This window comes from Dendrobates tinctorius, unplaced genomic scaffold, assembly GCF_039654945.1.
Source record: "Dendrobates tinctorius isolate UK_male_01 unplaced genomic scaffold, ASM3965494v1 ptg000060l, whole genome shotgun sequence".
Lineage (NCBI taxonomy): Eukaryota > Metazoa > Chordata > Amphibia > Anura > Dendrobatidae > Dendrobates > Dendrobates tinctorius.
The window spans coordinates 14,037,513-14,062,500 of NW_027361728.1; the positions used below are offsets into that span (position 1 = coordinate 14,037,513).

At 40.4% G+C, this 24,988-nt stretch overlaps 1 protein-coding gene across 22 annotated transcripts in view; it reads left to right on the top strand.

Annotated features, from left to right (window-relative positions):
• Positions 1 to 24,988, top strand: part of DLG1 (discs large MAGUK scaffold protein 1) — a 322,080-nt gene that overhangs the window by 141,897 nt on the left and 155,195 nt on the right. For 13 of the 22 annotated variants that reach the window (XM_073578705.1, XM_073578707.1, XM_073578710.1 and 10 more), the window contains one exon: positions 16,935 to 17,033. The exons of the other annotated variants lie outside the window; for them this stretch is intronic. In XM_073578705.1, coding sequence (XP_073434806.1) covers positions 16,935 to 17,033 — 99 coding nt within the window. The remainder of the gene's footprint in view (positions 1 to 16,934; positions 17,034 to 24,988) is intronic. 22 annotated transcript variants of the gene reach the window in all.

The following is a 24,988-nucleotide window of genomic DNA, read 5'->3' on the forward strand; positions in this document are numbered from 1 at the left end:
GCAGCAAAAACGCTGTGTGTGAATGTAGTCTTAGATCAGGAATAGAACAGCCATTTATAGGACATTTCATAACTTTCCCAAATTCCTATGAAAAAATATTCAGCACATTCTGCATTGAACTATTGTACCCAATTTATTATATATTTTAGGAGTCGGTCGGTTTTATACCGACTCAGACTTCACCAAAATGAGCTCGGACTCCGACTCCACAGCCCTGACAGCTTGTACAGTTTACTTCCGTATTTTGCCCTATTACTGGGCAGGTATTGTCGAAATTTTAGTCTCCTTTTAAATGAACTAGAGATTCATGTATACAGATATCCCTTTTGGGGGTTGTACACCTCAGCAATATTTCTGCTGAAGTGGTCAACTACTGGCCGAATTTTGTAAAGACTATCAAAGTTGGGATTGTCTCAGGGAGGATACTGCACGTTATGACTATAGTACAACATTTTTTGGATCGCTTAAAATCCTGTCCTTTTCATGGCCATACGGAATACCTGTGTGGTATGATGATGTGGAATTTGGGATGAAAAATTGATGGCCATACAAATTTGTCTGGGCCACCGTAACATTTATTTTTTTGTTAGCAAAGAATTTGAAGAAGTCAATTTAAGTGAGGCCTGTAACGACAAATTGGATTTCTGAGCTGTCCATGAAATTTGGAATAACAGGCTGATAATTTTCAGGGGGTGGAGTCCATATGGGATGCCTCACTAGATGAGAAGGAAGAGGAATTGAGGAAGGTGGGATCTTCCTCATTGCCTGAATCTGTGTCAGAGGCAAGGAAAGCACATATGCTTCATCTGGTGAATAGCGTCTTGATAAATGGGTCATTTTTATTTTATTATAGAGAAGAAAAGTAAACATTTTGATGAAACACTTAGAAGAAAAAAATGAAAAGAAAAATCAGGTAGATGTATAAAAAAAAAAAAAAAATTACTATAACGTTTACTACACTAATGCGCTATCTAGATACTCGGCTCTAACTATTTTTTCACTAGCACTGCGGTGTACACTCATCTAATGCACTAGCTAAGAAATGTCCCGTTTGCTGGTTGGCTGAACAATAGTTACTGACCAAACAGCGCCAAAGGGGTTAATCGGGAGAGGTGACGTCGCTGTGATTGCTGTGAGACCCATCACAAATCACAGCACGTCAGTATTTTTTTTTCACAATTGATCAGTTAATCACAGCGAACACCGGGGATAGGGTGTGGGGAGGGGCTGGTGCAGGTCCCTGAGGCGACATGCAGGACCTGCTGTCAGAGACCATGTTAACTCGGTCACTGCGCGATGCAGCGAGTTGACCGGAGGTGGTTGTGCCTGCAGCATGGCACGTGTTGGAAAGGGGTTATATAGTTAGCGGCGTCGACCAGAGCGCGTCACTGACCGCATCTGTTAGAGCCAGATGGCCGCTATTTAATATAGCTAGTATCAGATACATGTGGTATAAGCGTAGCTCCTGAGTCCCCTCCATACTTGATCACCTCCACAATCATGTACATGTATATGATATTGTGTTAAGGGGTTTATTTATTTAAAGAGGACCTATCACCAGGTCAAACGTGGCCAGTGTTCACTCTTGTTCATTCCTGCTTCTCCCGTAAGAAGTAATTTTTTTTAATTTGATTTATTTTTTAAATCCACCACACGGTTCCAGAGATATGGGCCTTTCTATTACCAAAGGGGTGTCTCCTTAGGCTGCTCTGCATTATTACCCTGTGAGCAACACCTACATGGTGAACACTATAAAAATTAGCTCTAAGTATAAACTTAATAATTAGGAAATTGGCAAGATTAAATAAATGCAATATCTGGTCACTTTGGGCCTAGAGATGGAGCTTTGACAAATTCTAGATTTACAGATTAAACCACTCTTCATTTGTTAATTTAATGGCTATCCAGGGCCTTGATATTTCTGAAGTGTTTAATTTTTAGTTCTGTTGGATCTTTTCTACAATACTCAACCTGACACCAATCTGTCTGCCATTACAGTAGAGCTGTTGTCAGAACGTGATGCCCTCTCCTTTTTCATTAAAACCCATATGATGCTTTTTATGTAGTGTTCAAGATGTGTTATCCTTTTACACCAATTTATACCAACAGTGCTTCTAAAGTGGTAAAAATAATGATTTGTGTTATTAGGGTATGTTCATAAGTCCCATTTCATTGTAAGGCCACTTTCACATGTCTGTATTTTGATCAGTATTTGCAAGATAAAACCAGGAGGGGGGACATAAAGAGATAGTATAATGGAAACATTTAAGCCTTCTCCATATTCTGGACCCACTTCTGTTTTTGGATCCCATGTGGACTGCGCTATTTCTCACCACTTGACACTGTTGAATTTCTGTTCTGTTGTATTTTTTTTTCTAATTGGGGTATAGAGGTTTAAGAAACTTAACCGCAGAGAATGGTATAAAATAAAAATGATCTAGTGAGACTTTTATGTGGATTTTTTTTTTTAAAGTGATTTTTTTTTAATTAAAATTTTTCGATTACAAAAACACAGCGTATATACGTAATATAAACAAAAAGAATCGAGTAATGGTTGATTTGACTAAAGATAAACCTTTTGTATTTATAACCTTTGATATAAGTCAATTAAGTAATGTAAATTACTCTGCAATAGGTTAATGAACAACAAAGTAAACTTTTTCAGGCTATGTGCACACATTGCGTAATTTCCGCGGAAATTTCCGCGGGAACTCCGTAACTCCCTGCCGCGGGAAATACGCTAGAATTCAGCATGCGTAATTCCTGCGATAAACTAGCGTTTTGCAAGCGTAATTAGCTGGCAGAATGCTAGCGTTTTCCAAGCGATCTGGAGCATCGCTTGGAAAACTGACAGGTTGGTCACACACGTCAAACATAGTGTTTGACAAGTGTCACCAACTTCTTTTACTATTGAGGCTGCCTATGCAGCATCAGTAGTAAAAAGATATATAAAGTTAAAAATAATAAAATAAAATAAAAAATGGTGGTATTCTCACCTTCCGGCATCCCATGCAGCGTTCCCGATCCTCGTGATGCTCCCGGCAACTCTCATTCCCAGCGATGCCTTGCGACGATGACCTTTGATGACTTTTTTTTTTTTTTTTTTTTTACAGGGATATGGTACCCAGGGCCTGGAGGAGAGTCTTCTCTCCTCCAGACCGTGGGTACCATCCGCTCATTCTCCGCTTACTTTGCGCATAGCCATATGCGGAAAGTAAGCAGAACAATGCACAATTTGTATGGAGGAGGTTGCAGACTAAAGGTACTGTCACACTTAGTGATGTACCAGCGATCCCGACCAGCGTTATGACGCGGTCAGGATCGCTGGTACATCGCTAAGTGGTCGCTAGTGAGCTGCCACACAGGCAGATCTCACCAGCGACATCGCTGGGGACGGGGTTCGCTACTTACCTGTCACACTAGGCGATCCTGCGTCCTCCCGCCCGGCTCCACGCTCGTCTCTCCGCAGGAAGCTGACGACGAGAAACAGTCCAGGATGTTCTCGCGCGATCAGCGATAATCAGCGGGGAAGCGGGTCGTAGGTAAGTATCAGACACAGCAATATCGCTATAACGTCATAAGTTATAGCGATATTGCTAGCGATATCGCTTAGTGTGACAGTACCTTAAGCCATGTGTGAAGAATTGTTTTGGATCCTGTTGCTGCTACCACGTCTAAAGGTGTCTTTACAGCGGGATTGCGTAATATGTTTCAGCATCCAGATATCCAGTTTGTTTTTTTTATTTCAATTGGGAACTCAATATTTCTAATCATAAACCAGGTTTATTTTTTCTGATGAAGAAAAAAGTAAATTATTTGTTTTGTAATCAGCTCAAAACTGGATTATTGATGTGGATTTCTCTTGAAAGCTACAGCTCTGTGGAAAAAGTATGACCGGTGTGGAAAGAATGCTTCAATTAGCAAAATGCAAATGGAATAAAAAAAAGAAATCATCAGTATTTGATTTGACCAACCTGTGTCTACAAAACCAGCAGAAAGCATCAATTTTTTTTAGATACACTTGCACAAAGTTTTTCAAGGAACTCAACTGAGGCTCCAGACATCTCGGAGAACTAAGCACAGATCTTCTGTGGATGTAATAAAGTAACTTGGCACTCAACTGAATGATCCTTTTTGAAAATAAGTTTTTATTGCGGCAGTCACAAAGGACGTTTCGTCCTACAATTGGCCTTCGTCAGTCTGCCGACTGCTGCAGATGATGAAGTTAATAGTCCGGGGCTAGCAGCAGATAATGCGTCCAGGTCCATATGCCCAGGCACTACACCTGCACGTGTTCATGTAACCTGATCTACTGATGCAAGACTGTTAAAGCGCCTTAGGCATTAACCCCTTAGGATTATAAGAAATTTATTTTTCTCTAACATTAATTGGTTCAAGTATCAAAAGATATTAACCCATACCCACCAGGCATAAACTCTTAGGCTGTGTGCACACGCTGCGGATTTTGCTGCGGTTCTGCAGCGGTTTTGGCCGCTGCGGACCCGCAGCAGTTTCTGCTGCGGTGTACAGTACAATGAGTCCCTATGGGAATCAAAAACCGCAGTGCAGACGGTGCGGAATTTTCCGCGCGGATTATCTGCGGTTTTCAATCCGCAGAAAGAATTGACATGTCAATTCTTTCTGCGGATTCTCCTGCGGTTTGCCATCTCCTCCATTGAGGAGATGAAAAACCGCAGGGCAAAACCGCAGAGCAATCCGCAGGTAAAACCGCAGGTCTTTTGACCTGCGGTTTCACCTGCGGATTGTACAAAATCCGCGCGGATGAATCCGCACCTTTTCCGCAGCGTGTGCACACAGCCTTACAGGCATAAAGCCCCTAGAGACTTAAGCTCCATTACCTGTTCCAATTTCTCCCAGATTCACCAGAGCACTACACGTGTTATAGACAGTTGGTCATTGCAGTAACCTCCAAAATCACTGCCTTGTAATAGGATCGTATATAATTCTCCACTATTAACTTCATCATCTGCAGCAGTCGGCAGACTGACTAAGGCCAATTGTAAGCCGAAACGTCCTTTGTGACTGCCACAATAAAAACTTATTTTCAAAAAGGATCATTCAGTTGAGTGCCAAGTTACTTTATGGTTCATGAAGTCTGCAGACGAATTAAGTGACTGCAGATTTAAGGTACTGTCACACTTGGCGATGCACCAGCGATACCGACAACGATATGACGCTGTCAGGATCGCTGGTGCATCGCTAAGTGGTCGCTAGTGAGCTGCCAAACGGGCAGATCTCACCAGCGACATAGCAGCGGTCGCTACTTACCTGTCAGACGAAGCGATGAAGACGTCCTCCCGCCCGCGTCCACGCGTCGCTCGTCTCCACAGCAGGAAGCTGACGACGAGAAACGGCCCAGGCCGTTCTCGCGCGATCAGCAATAATCAGCGGGGGAGCCGGTCGGAGGTAAGTATCACACATAGCGATATCACTGCTCCGTCACAAAACCAGTGGCGTTATAGCGATATTGCTAGCGATATCGCTTAGTGTGACGGGGCCTTTAGCTCTTAAACATGGGAAACCACTTTAATGATATTGTCTGTATGTTTGGGATTGTTGGCTGTTGCAGAATAAATTTGGAGTCAGTCATAAGCCACTCTGATAGTATTGCATGATGAACATGTATCTGACTGCATTTCTCAGCAATGAGGATACCAACAATCCTGACCGTATCCCCAACTTCATTTGCTGAATTGCCGCTCTGAACTTTGTTACTGCTTTGTTACAACCATATATTTTAGTTTGACTTCTCAGTCCAGTGCACCTGCTGACATTTTTCTGCACCTAATTTTCGCTTGACCTTGTTTATATGTTGAAGGTTGGTTTTATGTCTGTAAATTTTCCATGAAGATTACCGTATATACTCGAGTATAAGCCGAGATTCTCAGCCCATTTTTTTTGGGCGGAAGTCCCCCTCTCTGCTTATACGGGTGTCGGCGGGGGAGCAGGGGTGTCAGAGATCATACCCCCTCCTGGCACGGTCTCTGCAGCCCCCCTGCTTGTTCCATGGTCTCGGCGCCTCTGCTCTTCCTGGGTTCAGCGGTCATGTGGTACTGCTCATTTGTCATGAATATGCTCATATTCATGACTCTAATGAGCGGTACCACGTGACCGCTGGAACCTGGAAGAGCTGCAGCGCTGACACCATGGAACAAGCAGGGGCTGCAGAGACCGTGCGCCAGGAGGGGGGGGGAGGACGAGGAGCAGTGCAATATTCACCTGTCCCCGTTCCACCGCCTCTCTGTCCTCCGCGTCCTCTGACTGTGACGTTCAGGTCAGAAGGCGTGATGATGTAGTCAGTGCGCACCCTCTGCTAGACATCACTGCAGAAACCCGGGATAGAGCTACACCCTGTGATTGGACGGGTAAATATCGCCAGTGCCGGGGGCCTGAGCCAGCGGTGACACAAGCACTTGGCCCACATAGCGCGCTGGTGTCCCCGCCTGCTCAGAACACCGGCACCTGGCCCCCAGTGACGAGAGGTGAGTATGTAATTTTATTTATTTAATTTTTTTAATTGCAGCAGCAATATATGGGACCTATTTATCTGTGGAGCATCTTCTTAGGCCACCATTAACCCTTGTGCAGCATTTTATGGGGGGTATTTATCTATGGAGCATCTATTTGGACCACTATTAACCCTTGTGCAGCACCAGCCTTGGCTTACACTCGAGTCAATAAGTTTTCCCAGTTTTTTGTGGCAAAATTAGGGGGTCTCTGCTTATACTCGGGTCGGCTTATACTCGAGTATATACAGTACTTTTAGCCAGAATTTTCTGTACACTAGATGGGTGTAGCTGGATCCTACTGATTGCTGCAAGTTCTGAGTTGACAGCACTGCTGGACATCTTGCAGTTGGGAAGGAAAGTAAGCATGCTGTGTCTTTCATCTTCTGCATAAAGTTTCCTATACCACTGCATCTACGGTTATCAATGTTTCCCATTTCTTTTATTAGAGTCTGCCAATAAAGGCAAATACTAATCCATTAAGGAGGCATCTGATGGCTACAAATGTATTCTGCCAAAGGCCAATAAATAAGAACTATATTCAGCGTAATGAAAAGTAAAGTGTCCTAGAAACAATGATATGGCATTCACAGAGACCTGATCTTAACATCATTACGTTTGTGTGGTATTCATTGAAGAGACAGAAGGATTTTCAACAGTAAACATTCACAAAAGATCTCCAAGATGTTGGGAACAATCCACCTGCCAAATTCCATAAACAACTGTGTTCAAGTGCACCTGGAAGAAATTTGTTCATTCACTTTGCATTTTGCTAAATTATGAAAACAAACCAACACTTCTATTTTTAACACATTCTTGCTTTGCAACTTTTTTTTTTACATTTTCCTTAAGCTTATGCATGTTGTTCACCTGAATGTTACATCAAAAAACTGAACATAACCTAAAACTGCATAAGAAAAGGCCACGTGTGACGGATCGCACAGGGGAGGGGGGTGTCGACTTAGCTCACCTTGGGGGAGGAAAGAGAAGAACCCAGCAAGGATCTGCTCTCTGGCGCCACCACCTGCCCCAGGTCAGTCAGGGAACTGCCCCATGGGCAAATAGTCGCCAGAATGGGGGGGTTATACATCACAAGTCCAGGCTGGGTGTGTGTGTGTGTGTGTATATATATATATATATATATATATATATATATATATATATATATATATATATATATTGTGTGTATATGTATGTGTATGTATATATATATATATATATTCACCTACCACCCGGCCGTCACTGTCAGGGCTCCTCACTTAGACCGTACCGTATGCTGCCACCAGTTTCTCGTTGGACATAAGCCCCGTCCGACAACAGGCGGCAATAGTGCAAGTTCCACCACTTAAAAAGATGAGAGGCGTCTGTAATTTACATCATAGGTAGACCTCAACTATGGGAGACAAACTGAGAAAAAAAAATCCAGAAAATCACATTGTCTGTTTTTTTTTTTCATTTTATTTGCATATTATGGTGGAAAATAAGTATTTGGTCAGAAACAAGCAATCAAGATTTCTGGCTCTCACAGACCTGTAACTTCTTCTTTAAGAGTCTCCTTTTTCCTCCACTCATTACCTGTAGTAATGGCACCTGTTTAAACTTGTTATCAGTATAAAAAGACACCTGTGCACACCCTCAAACAGTCTGACTCCAAACTCCACTATGGTGAAGACCAAAGAGCTGTCAAAGGACACCAGAAACAAAATTGTAGCCCTGCACCAGGCTGGGAAGACTGAATCTGCAATAGCCAACCAGCTTGGAGTGAAGAAATCAACTGTGGGAGCAATAATTAGAAAATGGAAGACATACAAGACCACTGATAATCTCCCTCGATCTGGTGCTCCACGCAAAATCCCACCCCGTGGGGTCAGAATGATCACAAGAACGGTGAGCAAAAATCCCAGAACCACGCGGGGGGACCTAGTGAATGAACTGCAGAGAGCTGGGACCAATGTAACAAGGCCTACCATAAGTAACACACTACGCCACCATGGACTCAGATCCTGCAGTGCCAGACGTGTCCCACTGCTTAAGCCTGTACATGTCCGGGCCCGTCTGAAGTTTGCTAGAGAGCATTTGGATGATCCAGAGGAGTTTTGGGAGAATGTCCTATGGTCTGATGAAACCAAACTGGAACTATTTGGTAGAAACACAACTTGTCGTGTTTGGAGGAAAAAGAATACTGAGTTGCATCCATCAAACACCATACCTACTGTAAAGCATGGTGGTGGAAACATCATGCTTTGGGGCTGTTTCTCTGCAAAGGGGCCAGGACGACTGATCCGGGTACATGAAAGAATGAATGGGGCCATGTATCGTGAGATTTTGAGTGCAAACCTCCTTCCATCAGCAAGGGCATTGAAGATGAAACGTGGCTGGGTCTTTCAACATGACAATGATCCAAAGCACACCGCCAGGGCAACGAAGGAGTGGCTTCGTAAGAAGCATTTCAAGGTCCTGGAGTGGCCTAGCCAGTCTCCAGATCTCAACCCTATAGAAAACCTTTGGAGGGAGTTGAAAGTCCGTGTTGCCAAGCGAAAAGCCAAAAACATCACTGCTCTAGAGGAGATCTGCATGGAGGAATGGGCCAACATACCAACAAGAGTGTGTGGCAACCTTGTGAAGACTTACAGAAAACGTTTGACCTCTGTCATTACCAACAAAGGATATATCACAAAGTATTGAGATGAAATTTTGTTTCTGACCAAATACTTATTTTCCACCATAATATGCAAATAAAATGAAACAAAAACAGACAATGTGATTTTCTGGATTTTTTTTTCTCAGTTTGTCTCCCATAGTTGAGGTCTACCTATGATGTAAATTACAGACGCCTCTCATCTTTTTAAGTGGTGGAACTTGCACTATTGCTGACTGACTAAATACTTTTTTTCCCCACTGTATATACAGAACAATATACAAGCATGCAGTCAAGAATGTAGTACAAGGTTAGGGTATAGATAGGCTGCAATTACTGTGTTATGTAGCATGGGATCACAGGTCTAACTCTTAGTTATGTGGTTTTCCTGACTGTGTCTGGTAGCGGATCCTCCTGCCAGTAGAAAAACTAAGCTCAAAATTAGCAACTGTCTCTTATTTCCTAGGCTATCCCCTCCCACATTCTGTGCCCACCCCTGGGCTTGTGCAACCCTTCTCCTCCCATCTGTGAGAGTATGATTTTCTGTCCAGAACCGTGGAGGCTCATAACTTTCCGCCTGAAGCTCTGAATGGAATGGCAGCCGTGCCGCTGGATGCTGCTGGATTTTATCTGCGCATAGAGACTAAATATGCCTACCGTATGTAATACTTGGTAGCTATGCTATATATAGCCCAGGAACGCAGAGTTCTACAGGTGGCTGTTGGGCACGGGCGTGTGGGGGAAGGAATACCGATTCCAAATATGTGCTCGGCTAGTCTGAGATATTGCATTCTCTTATTATAAGTCATTTTCCAGATTCAATAACTCAGAGCCTTGCTGTGACCTATAGTGCAACGAGGTCTGCATGTGCTTGGTCACACAAAAGGAGCCAGCTGGCTGTAGCTACAGGAGAGTTCACACCTTTCTGCTATTTGCTAGTCACCTGAGCTTCAAAGAGCTTGTTCCTTGAGTTTTAATTACAGGAAAACATTGCATTGCTTTTTATGGCCTTGGTGAAAGCATACCAAGGGTGGGCGCTGAGTGGTCTGAAGCAAGTATTTTTATGCCAAACTTTATCTTGATGGGAAATTCCATCAGAAATCAAAATATGGTTTTCCCATATCTCACACCATGTAATGGGATTCATGATGTATCCTAATGACATGCCACAGACGTCTTACAGATGGAATATATCTTAAGCAAAAAAGTAAAGCACTGGCATCTTTTAACTGCGCTATTGGTTCATCGGAAACTAACTGGCTAGGTCTCCTTACTTGTATTGTTTGTATTTCTTTAAAAGAAAAAATTACTTGAATTGAAAATTATTTACTCTCAAATCAGTTACAATAAGTTTTGGACTATGTTTAACAATTAAATGTCAGTTTTCTGTACACGTCTGGCCATCAGATGGTGGCTTGTGTGTTCTGACCTTTGATTCACACATATTAATCTGTGCTGAGAATTGATTATTCATGCCTAGGAACAGGGTTGTCTGTCCTTTTCCATTCCGCTGGTGTAGCTTAATTAACAAACGAGTTGGTGAGCTGCAGGGAAACAGAAATCGCTTTAGCTGTGCCTGCTTTTCTTTTGCTAGTCCAGTTCACAGATGGCACAATTTTAATGTAAGATTCTTTTATTCTCAAACTTAAATATTTTTGTAGTATTTTTTTTAAAAAGGGAATTGAAAAGGATTCTTGTCATGGCCAGTATTTCTCGGAATGTAATAGAAATTCGACAAAAATTGCATCATCCCTCTGTCCAGCATCTTCACCAACACTTTCAACAGACGGCATGCATGCAAAGATCGTATAGCTCTGCAACTTTACCTTCTTCCTCCAAAAGCAAGGGAAAGTTTACTAATCTACGTGACAGCGTTAAAAAAAGCCCAACCAGAAGCACTGCTAAAGTCAAAGCAACGAGTGGCTGGTGGTCTGATGGTTCTTGGTCAAACTATTCTTTTATCAAGGTATAGTTACTTTGTGTGTGATAATACTTCTTGTGGCATAAACCTTTATTTTACTTGACTTTAGAATTATTTTTAACACGTATATACTTGAAGTGTTTTATAGACATTTAGTAGAAGTAACAGCATTTATGCATAACTTAGATTGTTTTAGTTCTGACCTTGCGCACAATCTAAGTAAATGGACAAACCTACAAAAAGCTAGAAATTACATGTAGAAGACAAAATGATCACTTGTTGTGATTGACTCAAACCGGCCATGTTAAATGTTTCCCCAGAATTTTCTGCATTTATTGCCAACTTTTGAGGATTTTGAGTGTTACGCTCTCATTTTATAGCTTATCAGCCACTTTCATACAGTGAGAAAACACTACACCAAAAGGGCATTATTGACATATGCTAGGTTGATGAAGATATAGGGCTTCATTTGGTGCATGCATAGGGAAATTTCATAAGAGACAGTGCTAAAAGTAGTTCAGTAAGAATGTATGAAACATTTGACTTGAAAGGAGGCATTTAAATAGCCAGAATATGCCAAACAGAATATAGTTTATGGTTTCTGTATTATGTACCATAATCTATGTATGGAAAGAGTTTTGTCTCCTCAGTGATGATTTTTGTATCTGAATGGTTTGAGTTCCTAATTAGTCTGCTACTTGGAACAGAAATCTTACCGATTTGGACTTTTCTATAACATGGGTTGAAAAATGTTTAATAAAGTGGTGCTGGTACTCTTTAAAATTTCATTAAAGCCTCTTTTAGTCTTCAGTGATTTTTCTGGTACTCCTAAAAACTGGATGCATTTTATCAGTATTTTTGATCTGATTTACATCAGTATTTGATCAGTGTTTCATATTAACATCAGCTTTTAATCAGTGATTCTCACGTATGAACATATATACAAATAAATTGTAAAACGTCTCTTGTCCACTACAACTGTAAAAGAATGGACAGCACATGAATACCATCCATATGCTTTCCATTATTTTCATGGACCCTTAGACTTGTATAGGTCATTTTTAATCCACGACTTGGATAGAAAACTGACATGTCTGTGATTTTTTTTTTAGTTGTCCATTTGAGATATTTATTCAATTGGTGTAATGTTTATACTCTCAAAAACACCTCCATGTTCAATATTCAGATGTCTCGATAGGCTTTGCTTTTAGAAAGCCATTTTGTTTTTGCCTGGTCAGTCATCATTAAAGAGGTTGACCTGTCAAAAGCGGTAAGTCTGCTGTCACTCTGTGTGACTGCAGACTTATGAATCCCCTCAGCCCACGCACTGTGCGCTGAGAGGATTCACCAGTTTCAGACTCTGGATTGGAGGGTATGTATGACTTATACATATTCCTGGCTGCGGCCTTCCTCTCCATAAACTTGTATGAAGTGAGGCCTCACTCTCTAGTTGGACACGCCCACTGGTGTGACTGGTTGAGGCCTCAGCTCGGTACATGTGTATGGAGAGAGGCCATGCCCACTGCCCGGGGGTATGTATAACACATACCTTCTGTTCCTGGGTCTGAAGGTGAATCCTGGCAGCGCACAGTGCGTGGGCTAGGGGGATTTGGTTTTGCCCTGACGACCAATTAAATTTTCATTAAATCCGGCTCTGAGTGTTTGGCTTATGTAACCAACATACAGAAGGCCACAGGTAATCTACTACATAACTGACAAATTCTCAACCAAAACGTTGGTGCTGTAGGATGTTCTCTCCTTCCTATCTTTAGATTTACAACGAAGACCTTTTTTCTTGTTACAGCTATAAATGCCAGTTCTCTTATTACCTGTCAGGCTATTGTTATCACTTTTTGCTCTTCTCAGACTGCTTGGTGCAATTATGTTAGGAATATTATTTTGGAGAGGTAACTTTTTTTTATATAACAGATGTGATCATTTAATTGTGATCCCAAATGTCTAGCTCATATTTTTCTGACCTGTTTTTTCCATTTTCGAACTTGGTGATTAAAAGTTATTTTTCTAAAGATGTTTTTGCTTTTTCTATATTTTTCTCTTTTAAATAATGTTTCTGGCTATTATGGTTCTTTTAGAAGTCTATTTTCAGTTTTTGAGATTTTTTTTTTTTACTCTGGGAATCTTCTCATTAATACTTTTGTCTGATGTTTGGACATAATCTGTTTTTTTGTACAATTTGGAATATTGTGAATTCCTTCCTAAAATAAGTGCTGTCAAAGAATAGATAGTTGTTGCTATCAAACATTTGAAATGTGTTCTTGGGATAAACTTATTTCCTTCATTTATCGTATTTTTTCCGTATGTGAAAAGATTTAATTTTGTTAAATTTGGGTTAAAAGTTTGTGGTTTAGTTTTAACTGTCCCACAAATTCATACAGTTCTGTTTCAGCCCTTTTTCTATATAATGAACAAGTTGTTTGTATATAGACAGTGGTATTTTATGTTTTAAATATTAAGCAGGTTGTTAAATGTGTTGGAACTCTGATCTTCTCATAAGCAGACTTGTATAACTTGGAGCGACTTGAGCTCTTATTATGGTCCCTCACCGTTGGTGATATATTTTTCCCTGGAAAGAAAAGAGATGGTTCAAAATGAAATCCAAAAGGAACTTTCTTAATTTTTTATAGAGTGTATGTTTTTTTTTTGTAAACGGCGTTCCCCTACTAAGATACTCAACATTTAAGAAATGTTGGAATATAAAGAGGAGACGTCCAATGTAAGTAACCAATAGTCGTCTTTCCACACTAGATCGACGATTATTAAAATAGAAGCAAAAAAAAAAAAAAGGCTGCTCAGTACTTCTATTCAATCAGCCATAGCCTGCCAGAAAAGATGCGGTCTTGGCGCATCAAAGGCAGAGACCCGACATATGATGTAAGTTTACGTCCTATGTCGCGAAGGGGTTAAACATCATACATATTAAATTAGTATGATCTCCTTCTGAAGTAAAAAATGAGCTTGCGATCTTTATACAAATCAAGAAAACAACGAAGTCATAGAAAAGAAACCAAAAATTAACTTTGTGCCTGCAACTCTGCCTCAGCTGGCATATCAGGTGCAAACTATGTAAACCTTTCACACCGTGCACTCAGGTTTACCACATGCAGATGGTAATGCGGGAGTCAGTGGGAAATGCTGTTTCTATCTACCAGTAGAAACATTAGAGGACAGCGAGGAAAGTTTGCTGGTCAGCATTAGAAAATAAGGGAAAAAGCAGACATACTAATACACCATACACCCCTCTTCTCAACAGTGGTGATGCCAAACTCGCATTTTTTTCCTTAAATGCTTAAAAAGTCACTTTGTGAAAACAACAAATTCCTATGTTTTGCCAATGTTTGAGACCACTACCAGTTTTATTTATTCATTGATAGATAGGAGTGATGCTTACTTCCTATTCCATTTTCCTTTTTTTTTTTTTTTTTTTTTTACAGGGAATGTGGGATGATTTAGAATTCTACTACATATTTGGATAGATATATCTATATATGTATCTATTTTTTTTTTGGACTTCTCTCAAGCCAAACTGAGCTTTTGGTGAGTTATTGATGTTGCAGATTTACTGTATCAGTTCTTCACCCTTTCAGGGTATGTGCACACGCTGCGGATTCTGCTGCGTTTCCGCAGCGTTTTTGGCTCTGCAGAAACGCAGCAGATTTTGCTGCGTTGTACAGTACCTTTATTTCCTATGGAAATAAAAAAAAGCTGTGCACATGCTGCGTTTTTTCCGCGCGGTTTTGCTGCGGTTTACAATCCGCAGCATGTCAATTGTTTGGTGCAGAAACGCTGCGGTTTTACACCTCATCCATTATGAGGTGTAAAACCGCAGATAAAACGCAGATAATCCGCAGAAAAACCGCAGCACTTTGTCCTGCGGATTTCCTGCGGTTTTCTCTACAAAATCCGCAGAGACTAAAAACTACGTGGGAAACATACCCTTAAGTAAAGTAGGTAACTTGTATTTTTTCAAAAATACGCTTCTTAAAAAATACTCACCAAATACCATGGGGTAAAGACAATTAAATAAGTATTTTATAATAAAGCCCATGTCTATGGATCCATATAGAGAAAAAGAAAAAAAAAAACCCTTGAATTCTTTGGGTATAGTGGGAATCAAATAAGAGCACAGAATCTGGCTACTTTTGAACTGGTGACAGGTCCTGTTTACATACCCATGCTATAATCTACAGCAAGGACAGGTCCAGACGGAAACTGCACTTCTAGAACCAGGTCCGAGATTATTCAGATCCCACACGTCTACTCTGTTAGATGCTGGCTACAACTAAGGTGTCTTACGGAGGGTGACTGCTCTATTTGACGTTGCCATTTTTCATTTGTGTAAATCAAAATGTGGAAATGATCCTCATATATGTCATATATGTAACTATAGAATTAATAAGGTGTGTACACGTGGGCCACCACAGTTTTCCTGAGCTAGAAGGCTATATCATGCTTGTTTCTTTGACATTAATGCAGAAATTTGTTACCGGAAATAAAACTTCATACTACATTCTGAGCAATTGGTGGTTGTTTATAATGATATTTTTTTCTATAGCACCAACATATTCCACAGCACTTTACAAGTCAATTAAGTGAAGTTTAATTTTGCTAGGAATATTGTGCCGGTTTTTAGGAACATAAGTGTTAAATTACTGTACAGAACCTCCTTGTTTTGGATGTCTGCATTGTGCTTGGCGCTCAGACTTCAGTGTGATCTTGTCGTTTATGACACTATCATTGTGCCTTGGTTTACAATTTCAATTTTAAGATTTTAATGCAGATGATGTTTATTCAGCGAGGTTACATAATTTTACATTATCATCCACACTTGACCGATTTGAATTTATAGATTTTAAAACCTGGTGGAGCATTCTTCTCCAGATTACTAGATTTGAATCCTAATAAATTAGTAAGGTTAAAGAGTCTGTTTTAATTTTTATTTCATAAATCAATAGTCCAAGTGAAAATAAGAAACTTATTATAATAACGTATTAGATTAATCTGCTTTTCTTTTTCCACCAGGACTGATCATTTTCAAAATTCTCAATTCCTTGGTAAAATCAGTGAAGACAGATGTTACATTACTAAAATAACAGTTAGCGGTTACTAATAATAAGGTTCAGGACAAATGGGAGGGAGGTAGAATGAGGGAGGAGCTCTGCATACAGCTCTTCCCTCCTCCTTTGCCGAAACCTGGACGACAGTTGCTGCTGGTAAGATTCCAGCTCAGTAATATAGCAATCTGTCTTCACTGATTACAGCTTTACCCATGAATTGTGACTTTGGAGAATGAATGATCAGTTCAGGAGTAGAGTTGAGCGAATTTATGGGATTTGGTCGCCGAATCTGAATTTACAGTTTCGTGCCATATTGGTACCCTATTTGTGCCGAATGTATTTTTGATGGTCGTTTCCGAACATGTTCGGTAATTTCTACTCCTACTGACTCTAATGACATTCAGCTGTGTTCGACGAATATTGCATAAACAAAAAAAAAATACGCTCAACTCTACTCAGGAAGAATAAGCGGATTTCTCTAAAGATATATGAAATAAAAAGTTAAATGATGGTTACTCTTTAAACATAAACTGTCTTATATTGTATGTTCAGTGCCCTGGAGGTTAGTGGCACTATAAAATAATTCATAATGTGTTTTAATATTGATATTGACTAATAAATTGATGATACATTTTAGAATCAAAGTATGGTAAGCTTTTGCATAATTTGCAGTGTGTCCGTTTGAAAAGTTCACTTTATTTTATTGATTTTCATGTACAATTGCCTCAGTTGTCTTTTATTATAGTGGGTTGAATGTTTTTCTTTTCTTTTAGTCCACAGACGCTGGTCCTCCTTGCCCTCCCATTGTCCCTGTGATCCCTGTTATACCAGTCCCTGCTGAGAACAATGTCATTCCATCTTCCACTCCACAGGTCTTTTTTTCCCCGTTTTCTATTTAAGTTGTGTGCTTCTTTTTTTATTCCATATTGTCCATTAATATTCCATATTTCTGTTGTATCTTACAATAACATTTACTACATCCATTCCTTATATTAATTTGCTATGTTTGCCCAGTATTTAAGTACTATTTCAATATTTCAATACTTGATCTAAGATTATAGTGCCATTATTTGGGGTTCACCGATGTAAAATAAAAGAAAAAAAGTTTCTTTCCCGGACCTATATAATATGGTAAAAACTTGTATGTTTTGTTAATCAATCAGCTTAAAGTTTACAATCCTAAGGACTGCAGAATTTAGGGCCCAGAATGCCACACATTCTTGAAAGTTGGTGGAAAAATAGGTTTTAGGACACCTACTACAGAACCAGGGTTACCACCTTAACATGCATAACTTCTGTACCATTATCTAAGTGCCCCTACTTCAGTAGTACCTCAAAATTGAGCACTACACACAACCAAAGAGGCCTTCCATGCTGTGCTTGGGATACTCTACTTAAATTATGTGGTGTATCCGTGGCATCAGCTGGACACCACACACTGAGCACTAAAATATCTGCGGAAAAGTTTGTTAAATTCACATTCCATCAACTGAAACCATAGGCTTTCTATTGCATCCATACTCTGATCTGTGTGAGCTGTAAAACCTGATTGTCACTCCTTTTCTGAGCCCTAATGTTTGTCCCAGTAGCAGTTTATAAACACATGTTCTAATATGGAGAAATGAAGTAATAAATTGTGAGATGCTTTTTCACTTGTGTTTCTCGTGAAAATGAAACCTTTTGAGCTAAAACTATTGTTGAAAAAAGTAACTTTTTTAATTTCACATCCCCATTGCTCATACATTTGATGAATGCAACCTATTAGAACAGGAACTCTACTTCTGCCTATTGTCCGTTAATTGTCCTAGTAGCAGTTCTTAGTTGGTATCGAGCCTTTTAATCCCCTTCCCAACATCCACCGTTGTTGCACTGCGCAGTGAGAAGTGCGTCCCCGCAAACTGCTGTACATGTTAAGGCATTAAGATTTTGCTGCCTCACAAGTAGAGTTTCGTGAATATCTTTCGGTTCCCCGCTTATTTGGCAAGCTATACCTCTTGCCGAATAAGCTACAGTGGGAACCCGGATACATGGAGCGCGCCGGCTGATCCGCTCATCGATGCTTCAGCTACATGTGTCGCGGCTGTGTCACTGTCATAGCACATGCATGGAGAGCCTGTGTGTTAGGCTCTCCATGCATGTGCTGTGACTGTGACACAGCCGTGATGCATGCAGCTGCGGCGGCGCCGATCTGCTGTTCAGCCTGCGCGATCCAGGAAGCCGGGTTCCTGCTGTAGCTTATTCGTCAAGCGCTATAGCTTGCCGAATAAGCGGGGAACCGATGATATTCGCTCAACTCTACTCACAAGCAGAGCTGGAAAAATCAGCTAGCACCGATCTGAGTTTTTTAACTCCTGTGATACCTTTGTCAATAGTGGCATATATGCCAATCTGCTCATTAGATGGAAGGGGTTCCCTGTTTTTCCCCATCGGCACCCCATGATTGTTACCATATAATGCCGATGGTAGCCGTAGGGCAAATAAAGGCCATGGGATCACTCAGCCATGATGTGCTGCAGGTCCTGTCATAAGCCTCCTGACAGTATGAGACCAACAGGAGACGCAGGAGCATTGGAGACTATTAGACCAGTGATCAGACCAGTAAAGGTAATGTCCCATACTGGGACTAAGAAATAGTGTCTATAAAAGAAATGTAAGCATTTTAAAAAAATAAGAGAAAAAAAAAAATTAAAAAATGTTTCACAAGCAAAAATTCTGTTCTGTAAATATAAAAGTAAGCAAGAAAGTACGCACAGTATCGCCAAATCTGCACACGTGGTCAAAATTGTTGGTACCCCTCATTTAATGACAGAAAAATCCACAATGGTGACAGAAATAACTTGAATCTGACAAAAGTAATAATAAATCTGAAATCTATGAAAATGAATAATTTAAGTCAGACATTGCTTTTCAACCATGCTTCCACAGACTTTAAAAAAAATAAAACTCATGGAAAAATAGGCCTGGACTGAAATGATACCCCTGAAAATGTGACAAAAGGGACATGCCAATTCAAGGTGTGTCCACCAGTTAGCATCACAGGTGTCTACAATCTTGGAATCAGTGAGTGGACGTGTATAGAGGGCTACAGATGCTCACTGTGCTGTTTGGTAACATGGTGTGTATCACACTCAACATGGACCAGAGGAAGCAAAGGAAAGAGTTGTCTCAGGAAATTAGAAATAAAATTATAGACAAACATGTTAAAGGTAAAAGTGATAAGATCATCTCCAAGCAGCTGATGTTCCTGTGACTACAGATACACATATTATTCAGAAATTTAAGCTCCATGGGACTGTAGCAAACCTCCCTGGACATGGCCGCAGGAGGAAAATTGATGACAAATCAAAGAGACGGATAATATGAATAGTAACAAAAGTGCCCAGAAAAACTTCTAAACAAATTAAAGGTGAACTTCAAGCTCAAGGAACATCAGTGTCGGCTCACACCATCTGTTGTTGTATGAGCCAAAGTGGACTTCGTGGGAGACACCATTGTTGAAAAAAAAAATCATAAAAAAGCCAGACTGTAAATTGCCAAACTACATGTTGATAAGCCGCAAAGCTTCTGGGAGAATGTCCTATGGACAGATGAGACAAAAATGGAACTTTTTAGCAAGTAACCTCACCTCTATTTTCACAGATGGAAAAATGAAGTGTATGAAGAAAAGAACATTGTCCCTACTGTGAAACATGGAGGAGGCTCTGTTATGTTCTGGGGCTGCTTTGCTGCATCTGGCACAGGGTGTCTAGAATCTGTGCAGGGTACAATGAAATCTCAAGACTATCAAGGGATTCTAGAGAGAAATGTGCAGCCCAGTATCAGAAAGCTTGGTCTCAGACGCTCGTCATGGGTCTTGCAACAGAATAATGACCCAAAACACACAGCTAAAAACACCCATGAATGGCTAAGAGGAAAACATTGGACTATTCTGAATTGGCCTTCTATGAGCCCTGACCTAAATCCTATTGCGCATCTTTGGAATGAGCTGAAATATGCCGTCTGGAAAAGGCAACCTTCAAACTAGAGACAACTGGAGCAGTTTGCTCTTGAGCAGTGGGCCAAAATACCTGTCGAGAGGTGCAGAAGTCTCATTGACAGTTACAGGAATCATTTGATTGCAGTGATTTCCTCAAAAGGTTGTGCAGCAAAATATTAAGTTAAGGGTACCATCATTTCTGCCCAGGCCTATTTCATGAGTTTTATTTTTTTTTTTAAACTTCTGTGAAAGCATGGTTGAAAAGCAATGTCTGACTTTCATTTGTTAATTTTCATCGATTTTTTGATTTATTACTTTTGTCATTCAAGTTTTCTGTCACCATTGTTGTTTTTTTTTTTTTGTCATTAAAGGAGGGGTACCAACAATTTTGACCACGTGTGTATAAAACTTTTACATTATATTCAGTAAACACCATAAGAAAAAACACTAAAAAAAAAATATATGTATATAGCATTTTTTACATACCAACAATTGAAGCATAGAATTAATAGATACATATCATGTGTGTATGTCAAAAACAAAATGCTCATTTTGCTCTGTTATCGAAAAAATCAAGTTACAGGTATCCGGATCTGACAGTTCAAAAATAAATTGTAAGAAAAACAAATTACTTTACTGTGCAAAAGAAGCAAAACATAAAAAAAATTACCGTATACAAATGCGGTATCACGGTAACCTTACTGACCAAAACAATAAAGTGTTTTTACACTTTATCCATGGCTTCAGAGTCGTGGAGTCCGTGTCCATTTTTGTTAAGTCATTTGGTAGAAAATGGACGAACTCCTAAAATATATAAGAAATTGGATACAGTAGTACATCAGTGTGCTGCAAATGTTTTCAAAAGAACTTGGGGAAAGTTATGAAAGTGTTCTGTTCCTGATCTAAGGATCTGGGCTTTTAGTTGAGATGAATCTGTACTGAACTTTATGTACATGCTTAGTAGTGAGGCAGGGGAGTCTAAAGGTTGGCATGCCAACTTCATAGTCCTGCTTTTATTACATGGTGAATGGCATGAAAAAATGAAATACCATTTATGAATTGCTGTTTTTTTGTTTACTCTCCCACGCAAAACAATTTAAGGAAAAAAACTAATATATATGTAGTGCAAAATGGTACTAATAAAAACTCATCCTGAAGAAACAAGCCCCCAAACATATTTTTCGGCCAAAATATGCAAGTTATAGCTTTCAGATTATGGCAATTTAATGAGAAATTTTGCTTTTATAAAGTGTAACTATACTGAATTATAAAAATACTATATAACCCTGACAGTACTGTTTATTATACTGATACAATAAAGTCATCTAGAGAATGGGAGAGCCTATGTGTTGTGACTGTCACACAGCCGCGACACATGCACCTACCTGATCACTGGGAACGCTCCAGGTATCCGGGTTCCCGATTCAGCTTCTTTGGTAAGCGCTATAGCTTGCTGAATAAGGAGGGAGCCGACAATATTCTCTTATCTGTACTTATCACGTTTACCGCATGGGGAAAATCACAAAAAAAAAAAATTAGAGAACAAATAAACAGCAATTCAGTTGTTATACAAAAAAAAATTCAATTAAGTGATTTAAAAATGTTATATACCTTCATTTGGCACCTATAAAAATGAAACCTACTCATACCTGTTGTCTGTCAACTGAAAAATTGATTTTTTTCCACCTTCATAGTAGTTTGAAGGCATCGGAAAAGTGACATTGCTCCCATTCTGAGTTCTGCAGGGTGCCCAAACCACAGTGGGCGTTAACATGAATGTCTTTGGTGCAGAGGGGAAGAATGCATTTAAGAGTTCTCCGGCTCTAATCATTAATTATCAAATCCAATAGATAGCTCATAAATATTGTCACAACTCTGTTGTCTGATTAGCCGGGGTCAGGTGCTCCTTTCTTGCCCCTAAAGCTAGGGATGGTGTAGCTGAATTCCTGAATCGGCCCTATATCTGTCCCCCTCCCCCAACCAGGGAAGTAGGGAGTAATAGTGTATGTATATACATATAAAATATATAATATACCAGCGGCGCTAGTGTGCAGGGTTGATTCAGCAGCGAGTAAGAAACCCCCACACCACCAGGGGTGAAAATAAACAATTTAACCCTTTCGCGCCGGAGCCTGTTTTTGCCTTCGTGACCAGGCCAATTTTTTCAATTCTGACCAGTGTCACTTTATGAGGCCATAACTCTAGAACACTTCAACTGATCCTGCTGATTCTGACATTGTTTTCTCATGACATATTGTACTTCAGGATAGTGGTAAAATTTCTTAGATATGAACTGCGCTTATATGTTAAAAAAAAATCGAAATTTGGCAAAAATTTTGAAAATTTTGCAATTTTCAAACTTTTAATTTTTATGCCCTTAAATCAGAGAGTGATATTGCACAAAATAGTTAATAAATAACATTTCCCACATGTCTACTTTACATCTGCACAATTTTGGAAGCATAATTTTTTTTTTTAGGAAGTTATAAGGGTTAAAAGTTGACCAGCGATTTCTCATTTTTACAACAAAATTTACAACACCATTTTTTTTAGGGACCACCTCACATTTGAAGTGAGTTTGGGGGGTCAATATGACAGAAAATACCCAAAAGTGACACCATTCTAAAAACTGCACCTCTCAATGTACTCAAAACCACATTCAAGAAGTTTATTAACCCTTCAGGTGCTTCACATGAATGAATGGAATGTGGAAGGAAAAAATAAACATTTAACTTTTTTTCACAAACATTTTACTTCAGAACCATTTTTTTTATTTTCACAAGTGTTAAAACAGAAAATGAACCACACAATTTTTTGTGCAATTTCTCCCAAATACGCCGATACCCCGTATGTGGGGCTAAACCACTGTTTGAGCACACGGCAGAGCTCAGAAAGGAAGGAGTGCCGTTTGACTTTTTCAATGCAGAATTGGCTGGAATTGAGATAGGACGCCATGTTGCATTTGGAGAGCCCCTAATGTGCCTAAACAGTGGAAACCCCCACAAGTGACCCCATTTTGGAAAATAGACCCCTTAAAGAACTTATCTAGATGTGCTGTGAGCACTTTGAACCCCCAAGTGCTTCACAGATGTTTATAACGTAGAGCCATGAAAATAAAAAATCATTTTTGTTCCACAAACATGATCTTTTAGCCCCCAATTTTTTATTTTCACAAGGGTAACAGGAGAAATTGGACCCCAAAAGTTGTTGTCCAATTTGTCCTGAGTACACTGGTACCCCATATGTGGAAGAAAACTACTGTTTGGGCACACGGTGGGGATCGGAAGGGAAGTAGTGACGTTTTGGAATGCAGACTTTGATGGAATCGTCTGCGGGTGTCATGTCGCGTTTGCAGAGCCCCTGATGTGCCTAAACAGTGGAAATCCTCCACAAGTGACCCCTTTTTGGAAACTAGACCCCCCCCAAGGAACTTATCTAGATGTGTGGTGAGCACTTTGAACCCCCAAGTGTTTCACTAAAGTTTATAATGTAGAGCCGTGAAAATAAAAAAATCATTTTTTTTCCACAAAAATGATCTTTTAGCTCCCAATTTTTATTTTCACAAGGGTAACAGGAGAAATTGGACCCTAAGAGTTGTTGTCCAATTTGTCCTGAGTACGCTGGTACCCCACATGTGGGGGGGGGAACCACTGTTTGGGCACACGGTGGGGCTCGGAAGGGAAGTAGTGACGTTCTGGAATGCAGACTTTGATGGAATGGTCTGCGGGCGTCATATTGCATTTACAGAGCCCCTGATGTACCTAAACAGTGGAAACCCCCAATTCGAATTCCAACCCTAACCCTGACTCTAGCCCTGACTCTAGCCCTGACTCTAGCCCTGACTCTAGCCCTGACTCTAGCCCTGACTCTAGCCCTGACTCTAGCCCTGACTCTAGCCCTGACTCTAGCCCTGACTCTAGCCCTGACTCTAGCCCTGACTCTAGCCCTGACTCTAGCCCTGACTCTAGCCCTGACTCTAGCCCTGACTCTAGCCCTGACTCTAGCCCGCCTACCTGCTTTTTTTTCTTTACTTTTTTTTTTATTTTTGTGTTTTTTATTTTTTGTATTTTTGACTCATAGTAACGCCACTTCTCCTCTGATCTCACACTGGCAGATGAGCAGAGGTGAAGCAGCGTTACTGTGTGACAAGATCGCTGCCTGACACAGCTGTGCCAGGCAGCGATCTAGTCACACTGTAACGCTGCTTCACCTCTGCTCATCTGTCAGCATGAGCTCAGAGGAGAAGTCGCGTTATAATGAGGGAGATCGCCGGGAAACAAGCAGCTTTCCCAGCGAGCTCTCTCATTGGCTGCTGTGACGCGACGTCATCAGGACCTGAACCAATCAGGTCTCGATGACGTCGGGGGTCCCAGCATGCATTGTGCACCGGGATCCCCGCGTTATAAGGTATGTGGGGGTCCCGGGGGGCACAAAACCGCCGACAGTAGATAAACGTCGGCGCTGCACAAAGCCCAGCAAGCGCCAACGTTTATCTACTGTGGGCGGTCGCGAAGAGGTTAAACAAAATGATACTCGCGCTGTGAATCAATGGAGAATAAAAATATATATAGTTACCTGTAGGATCAAGACAATAAACTCATAAGCATTAAATGCTAGAAGATACTGAGTATTGATGGATCAAACTACAAAAAAGACAAAACAAAACATAGGTTTAAATAAAAAAAAAAAAAGTAAGTGTCTGGGTTAGACTCTAGTGACTAAGAACATGGTCGCGCAGTCACGTGATGTCTGATAACGTGAGTGCTGCTTGAGCCAAAATTCCAGCAGCACTCTCGTTATCAGACATCATGTGACTGCGCGCGCCACGTGATCTGGATTATCATCGCAGGT